The following is an 8,193-nucleotide window of genomic DNA, read 5'->3' as shown; positions in this document are numbered from 1 at the left end:
TTTTCCCAGTTTTTGTTTTTGTCAGCATAACTTAGTGCAAAAGATCACAAAAATAAGTACCAATACACAGAAATATCCAAACTCCTATATGCATGACTCAAAATAAACAACCAAAGAAAAAAGCTATTTCAGACCCAAAAGAAGATTGTGTTTAGAAGTTTCATGTACAAAAGGAGCACAGAGGAGGTGGCCGCCCACACTGAAAGGGGACGTGGAGAACCTTTCATTGGAAAAGGAAGCGCAGAAAAATGTAGAACCAAAGGGAACAAATCATGCTTTGAAGCTGTGATAGTAAGTTGTGAAGAAAACCCCCAAGACCCTCAAAGGCATGGTGCAGCTCTAACTCTAGTTAACCAAGAGGTCTCCTCCCAGTCTCAAAAGACTCTGGACAAGGCCCTTGGTTTGGCAGGGATGTAATTGTATCACTTGGCTTGTTTGATAAATGGGCATTACAAAACTGCATGAAAGCTTTGAAATAGCACTTGTCTTAGAGAACCTCACAAGGTCTCAGCTTTTGCTCAAGCCTTTTACATAGCGTTGCTTTCTGAAAAATAAAAAATAAAAATAAACAAAAAAATAAACCCCCGTTGTGTCTGTGAAAAGCTGGCAGTGCAGAACAGTACTTGAAACTGGTCGTCTTCAGTGTAAGCTTTGTGTAGGTGATGGCAACAAACAACGATGGCACTAGATGGTGGAGCACAAAGGGGTCAAATGCTGCCTCCTGTAATACTCATGTTAAGCTGAGGTTAAGAACACACTTCAACTGATTGGCTTACACTGATGGAAAGGAAGCTTGATTTTGTTGTGAAGATGAGATTTTTTTCAGGGATTCATCTCATCGAGAACTGTGGGGTTCTGGATGGGCCCTTACTGTAATTTGAAAAGCCAACAGTTATCAGACATATCTGCTTGGGGCTAGCAGATACAAGACATAACAGACAGGAGACTTGCAACCTCACTGGAGCTGAAGAGATACTCTAATTCAAATGGCACCAGACACGCAGGGCTAGAATGGTATCTTAGGGGTCTGAGTTAGCTTTAGAGACCTGTGTAGATCTGTCTACATGTATGCTATCTGCCAAAGCTCCCACACAAGGCCATGAATGGTTCTTGGATCTAGAACAGATTGAAAGGAGAGCTATCCTCTCCCAAGCACCACAGATTACTGATCAGAGGGCCACCAACTCAAATGGGTGCTTCGACACCTCATTTTCATGTATTCGGCTATAAGTAGAGGCATGCATTTCCCAAGCAGAGATACCTAGTGTAAATTTAGATTCAAGGAGGTGTCCTTCCTTGATCCCAGCTGGGATCTCAATGAAAAACAAGTCTCTTTTAATACCTGTGCAGAGGTGTCTACTGGAGCTGCAAGACTAATGTAAGATTCATATACGTAGGAAAATTATGCTAAGTAGCTAACCTATTGTCGGGAGCCTAATCTATCTCTATAATCACTGGAGAGAAAGATGCACCTCTAAAGAGTAATTAATTTAATCTTAAAGAATGTCTGAGACATTTGCCCTGTCCTCACTGACCACAGGACAGGACTAGATGACAAGTGTAGAACAGGTAGCCTGTCAAACCAGATGCAAAATGAAACAAACTCAAAAGACTCAGATAAAAGCAATCTTCAAGTGCTTCCATAGGTCTAGTACTCAATCTTATACTCAGCAAAATCGATAACTGACTTCATTAGGAGAAGATTCATATCCCCTCACTATAGAGAAACTATATGATGTATTGATTGCTCTTCACCCAATATGTGAAATATGTGATCAGATAAATGCTAATATAGACAAACATCTCATTAAAATAAGGGTTTGGCTAACACTGTAAAAACTGAACAATTGCTAAATACGATGGGTTAAGTCCGGCTCAATCAGGTTAAAATAAAGCAGAGAGAAAGCATCGCATGTTTGAATTTTGGCCATCAGTTTTAACTTAAATGTTGGGGGGAATCTCAGGACTGAACACAATCTGATAACATTATGGCCCTAAACGGCTTGTTTTCACAGCCCTGTTCACCCAGATGAGAATCCATGTGAGTTAAAAGCCTGTCTTTTGTTTGGCTTTGTTTTCACTGCAGACATACCCTAAGTGCTCTGCCACAGCAAGAAAAAGAAAAAAAAAGTGCATGTGTTAAAAATTTACACATTCACACTGTCTTGTCTCTAGTAAGTGAGTAAGGACAGATGAAATACTTACTGCAAATTACATGACTTTCTTTGGACCAACGTTTTTATTTCCAAAAGAGAAATGGGACAAAGGTATTTAAATGTCTTGTAGTATTTTAAAACATTTCACAGCAAGGCAGAAGCAGAAATCCAACTGAAATTAATTTGAGTCAAGTGCTCATCTTGTTTAGTCACTTAAGCATTGATCCACATCCTCAGGAGACCAAATTCCTTTGAAAGCCCACACTGCACTCAGGTGGCAGCTTATGTCTCACTGAAAGTTAGTGGGATTTAGTTTTCTGACTGACACCCTTAATTTGTTTTCTGCAGCCAGACACCAGGGTTTTCAGACTGTCCGTACAGGCATCCAACTCAGACTTTGCATGACTAAATATCTTTATAAGCATGGCTGTTATTGGCCAAGGCATTTCTGGAAAAGACGAATTTGCAGTGCATAAATCCGTATCTCAGTGACTTAGAAATTTCATAGCCTAAAAATGCCTGCTTAGGAAAAATAATTTTCAGAGGTTCCATACCATATTAGCAGGAGAAAAAAAAAAGACTTCGTGTCCTTCTACCAGCCCCTTACTTTTGTTATGAAACCTGCCTTGAGAGAAGGAAGAAAACACAAACAACAAAACACTACCTCCAAACAATTCTCTGATACTCTCAGGTTTTCCATTAAAATAATCATAGAATGATAGAATGGTTTGGGTTGGAAAGGACCTCAAAGATCATCTAGTTCCAACCCCCCTGCCATGGGCAGTGGGGGACACCTCCCACTAGACTGGGTTATTCACAGGTTAGTCAAACAAATCCTGTAATTTTATATATGAAAAGTATCATCTCCCACGTTTACTGAAAAATGTTATCTAGAATGATAGCTAAAAGAAAAAAGGAAAGACCCTCACATTTAAACAGCAATTTTAACAAGAATGGCAGAAATGGTTTGTAATAGATAGGAAAAAAGGTCTAATTTGAACTGTGGAATATGAAAGCAATTTTAATGCTGGTAGATTTCTGCAAAATTGCATTTCTTCCCTTTTTTTTAAAAAAAAAAAAAAATATTTCCCTTTAACTGGTACTGAAGTAAATCAGATGATGCCCTCACTAAAGAAAGCATTATAACAAAAAAGAAAGAGAAAAAAAAAGAAAAAAAAGGACTCAGTATTAGGGTACTTCATATAGTATCTTTTAGGTACCTTTTAATAAGAAGAATATTGAAATCCTGATTTAGAAGGTAGGCTTTTAAATGGCAAGTCCATACAATGTGTTCATTTGTCCAGGCCTGTAGCATACAGATATTTACATCTCATTACCTCCGTAGGTATAGGTGCACGTGTTTCTATACACTCAGGCATGTATTTATGTATGTGCAGTTCTTTCTTTTTACAGATGCACACCAATGGAGCTACATTTTCAAGGAGTTTTACCAGCCTGGGCTATATTAAATGAGGATAAGGAAAAAAAGGACAAACAAACCACTTACACTGTTTTGCCGGGTCCGGGCTTGCACACAGCATTCTGCCTACACCCACTCTCTGGCCCAGGACTGAGCTGCTGAGCTCTATCTGAAATGGTTGCAGCAGCGCTAATATCTACATTTGGTGATGGGAACTTGACCCTCCTTAAGAAAGCTCAGCATCTTGCAGAATCAGGCCCCAAGATGGCTGAAATTAACTCAGTCAATTGAGAAATGACAGGACTCTGTTTCATTGCTCTGTCTCCCTTTTCCAACTGCTTCACCGCTGGAGCTGCTCTGCGCTTTATTGTTGCACTTTGTAGTAATGTTATTCCTGGAAACCCAACATGTAGGAAAGCAGAAGGATGATTAGTATCTGTTAGTTTGGCTGGAGAAAAATGCACACCTGTGGGTTTTCCCCTCCTTCCTATTCCATTCTCCATAAAGCCAATTAAGTACATTAGGACTTCAGAGATGTCTCATACAAAGTCCATTTCAGATAAAATGACTCAAACATGGGCAGAGGAGCCCACGCGCTTGCTTATTCCTCCCCTCCCGCTATGCCAAACAAAGCAGCTTTATATGGGGGAAAGAAAGAAGGAAGGAAGGAAGGAAGGAGAAAAAAGAATTGCTTTGCCAGGATTTCACCGCAAAAGATAAAGCAATGTACAGGGAGCACAGCTAATGAGTCCATCATTACACATCTCATCATGCAGAAACACTCTCAAGTAATCAGGTATCATGCAAACAGCCAGCATGAAGCAAAAGGGCTGTTGTCGACCATGGTCGAGGAAGAATGGCACCAATACTAATTTCAATATAAATAGCTTTATAAAATTGCTCGGTCAGAGTTCTGATTGTGGGACTGGCCTCACATATTCCTCTTCATGTGAGAGCAATATCATTCCAAGATTGCTTTCTCTTCACCAGACACTACTTCTCATGAAGTCTTCCAAAGTAAGAAGTGAAGGATCATCATATCCAAACTGTCATTTATGTATTCTTCCTTGTCTGTCCCCTCCTCCCATCAAAAAAATAACCAGCTACAGACCTTTGCAATGCATCGCCTGGAAAAATAGCACCTGTTGCATGTGTAACCTCATCTCTAGTTTGCTGTAGGTTACTACCTCATACTGGGATTCTTTGATTTTAATCTATGTAAAAATCATCACCATGAGGAAATGCCAGGATGACCGCAGAAGGGTGTAAGGGGCAAAGAAAGAGATTGAGCTGCACAATTAATTGTCTTGAATTAATTCTTATCAAGAATACTGCAATAAATAAGATTTATTTTTTTTCTCATCTGTTGGATTGGTTCAACTCCTGTCAGAAACCTTCAAGTCTGACAGCAAATTCTACATATTCTTCAGAAGCCCTGCTAAAGCAGTATGTCACACAGACAGAAGCAGGGTGTGAAAAACCTCCCTTGGTGGGACTTCTCCATTTCTTACCCTTAGGATGTCTGTGACTGAAGAGAAGCTCTTTCAGCCTCACACTGAAACCATGCAGCACAGGTAAAATGGGCAGGATTTGAGTCTTCAGTATCGTTCCCAATCAGGGAAGGACAGAAGACCTTAGAAAAACAGGAGAGAAGATTAATTCAGAGTATTTGGGATCTTTTTTAACTTGTTTCCCTAATGTTCTTCCTTGTAAACAGGGTTGATTAAATATTAACCTTTTTAGACGTGACATCAGACCTCTCTCTAATTAGCTTTGGAGAAGATATTTCAATTTCTACAAACAGGAAATACCAATCAATCTTTCATGCAGTTTTGGGTTTTTTTTTTAAGTAGTTGGATTTTTTTCCTTTTGTAGAAGAACTGGCAGAAGGTGTGGCTCATGTTTAAGATTAAACTATTTTTGCTTTTTCTTGTCTATGTACTTTTTCTTTGCCACAGCAGCAACAGTGTTTAACCTCAGTGCATGACAACCCTCCATATGGCATGAACAGGTATATGTTGCATTTCTAACATTTCAGACAAATATAGAGCACCTAAATCCTAGCAGCTTCCTAAAACCCTTGGAGATTCAAGCTACTATTTTCCATGCTTCAGCTAGAGTTATGCTAGAGTATGTTGGGTCTACATAGCCAGCCTTATGAGATGAAGGTGAAAGAGGTGCATGGGAATGACATTTATTGTTGATACATATATTGTTGGAAAAGTACTGGTAAGCCTAAAAGTTACAGTAAAAGGACAGGAGGTTGGGGGAAGGAGCTTAATGAGGATAGTTTTATTTTTCCTTACCTCAGACCAGCTTCTCAACTGGTACAAATTAATGTAAAACCATTGAAATCAATAGATATATATCAATTCATATCATTCGAGAATTTGGCCAGTTCTTTATGATTGTTGTAAATAAGCCTGTAAAATTAATCAGGCATTTAGGTCTCATTCTTTCCCGCTATCCTGTCCCAGTATCTGTAGAGCTACGTGTTCAGCTACTTTACCTCTACTTTACATAGTCCAGCTCTAGTGTAAAAGTGATGAATTAAATGGCTCCAGAGAAAAACACAAATAAATGTAGAGACTTTGAAACATCCAGGAACCCACAGCAGAAACCAGGTGTGCATCTGGATCTTATTTTGTGTAGGGTGGGACAACAGGTCTCTTGAACTGCGGAAGCAAACTGTGACTGCCAGGTTCCTGTGCGGAGAACAAGGTACTGTGATTGTTGTCAGTGTTTCCTGTGCAGGGCGGTCTTTTCCAAATGAAAAAGAAGTTAGCAAAAAATGAATGTTTAAAAAAACTTACAAAAAGAAAAAAGGAAGGAATAAAGGAATAAAGGAAGGAAGGGTAGGGAAGTAAGAGTAAGAAGAAATCGCATTGTCCATCAGATGAAATATTCCCGTTTGCACTCGCTCACTGTGTTCTGCAAGTCAATGTCAGCTTTAAAGGAGCTCTCGAGGTTTTCTGGGTATTCCTTCTCCTTTGTCTGGCTACTTCGATGCGCTTGTTTGTGCTGATAGAGGAATCTGCTCATGATGGCGATGATGCAAAAGATGATGAATATCACAACTGCTATTACACCTGAAGAGGGTAAAAAAGGAAGAATAGAAAGAGTAAATATCAAAACCAAAACAAAAAAACAGTTACCTCAAAAATACATTATCAATGCACAACAGCTAGTGGGTTCATCTCAGTCTGTACACAATCATCTGCCTCTATCATACTGTCCCTGGTAGTTTTTATTTTTATTTTGTCACCTTAAGTAAGACTTAAAGCGGCAAGCATTGATGTAATTGACCCTCTAATTTCAGTCAAATTCTGCTTTCTCTGGAAGTAAAGTTGGGTCAGTGTGTTTGTTTTTAAAAAACTAGATCTGTATGCTCATACAAATTCCTGCTCTGTTGTATTTTCTTCTGTGTTATCTCCGGAAACCTTGCATGAGCCTTGTACACTTTGGTTTATAGCTTCTAGATATTATCAAAGGCAGCTCCCTACAGGGCATCCTATAAAATAAACAGAGATAAATTGCCTTCCAGGTTGTTAAAGCAAAATGAAAACCATACATGAAGCTATGAGGACAACTTTCCCTAGTATATAAATGCTTCCGTATGACCTAGTGAGTTCCACTACACCACCAGCTTGCAAAAAGAGAGATCAAGAAATACAAGATATGTGAATACTGTGTTGAAGCTCTCATCAGAGTGGTGTGTAAAACAACTACTAGTTAGCTGGGTCTTAGATCACAGAATCACACAGAATCAGAAAATGGTTGAGGTTGGAAAGGAACCTCTGGAGGTCATCTAGTCCAATTCCCCTGCTCAAGCAGGCAGACAGACAGACTTTGGGTATATTTTAGAAGACTCAGGTTCTCAACGATCCATAATGACTTTTTTTGGGTAATATCCAACTTCACATGCCACCACTATTGGCTTCATCCATAATGCAGGTGCCTATTCAGGTAGCTTGATAAAGATATGTGCTAATAAATACAGCAAATACTAGACCTCTATTAGATTACAAAAAACTTGAACTGGATTTTATGGGCCGCAGATATAAAGAACCTCAGATGTTTGCCTTGACAGAATTATTTTTCAATTGTAATCTTTAAAAATGAAGTTACCTCCAATCACAGCTGAATCGCTTCTGACTGCATTGGTGAGAGGCTCTCTTTCATCTGTCTTCCCAAAAGGATCTGCAGTTGGTTAAACAAAACAGGACTTATTTTCTGTATCGACTATATTAATTTTCACTGTGGTTTAAACAGAAGCCCCTTCTTACCCTCAGGAATTCTGATCTGTTTTCAAAGGATACGATTTGGGGGATTGGAGAATCAAACCAGAAAGCTCTCTGAAAACTAGAGTGAGCTTGCAGGACAATTTTCTTCTACATCTTCAGGAGCAAAGTCTGTTAAGGGTATATTTAAAAGGAAACAGAAAGGCTCACACTAACATCTGAAAGTGTTGTCTCAGTTTCTAGACCACTGGGAGCTTTTCTCAGTCACAGCTTTTCTTTTTTCTTTTTTTTTGATATGTAAGAAACACTATCAGAAAGAAGCAAAAGGAAAGGAAGGCTAAACAGATTTAGACTTGACCTGACCTACGTTTGTAGA

General features: G+C 39.1%; 1 protein-coding gene across 1 annotated transcript in view; it reads right to left on the bottom strand.

Moving 5' to 3' along the window:
- Positions 1–5,449: 5,449 nt before the first annotated feature.
- Positions 5,450–8,193, bottom strand: part of CNTNAP5 (contactin associated protein-like 5) — a 223,281-nt gene continuing 220,537 nt past the window's right edge. The window contains exons 24-25 of the mRNA XM_009887328.1: positions 7,705–7,776; positions 5,450–6,665 (exon numbers count right to left, since the gene is read on the bottom strand). Coding sequence (XP_009885630.1) covers positions 6,469–6,665; positions 7,705–7,776 — 269 coding nt within the window. The 3' untranslated portion in view covers positions 5,450–6,468. The remainder of the gene's footprint in view (positions 6,666–7,704; positions 7,777–8,193) is intronic.

This window comes from Charadrius vociferus, unplaced genomic scaffold, assembly GCF_000708025.1.
Source record: "Charadrius vociferus isolate BGI_N301 unplaced genomic scaffold, ASM70802v2 scaffold385, whole genome shotgun sequence".
Taxonomy (NCBI): domain Eukaryota; kingdom Metazoa; phylum Chordata; class Aves; order Charadriiformes; family Charadriidae; genus Charadrius; species Charadrius vociferus.
The sequence above is the reverse complement of the archived record's forward strand: the minus strand, read 5'-3'. Positions and strand labels throughout refer to the sequence as shown.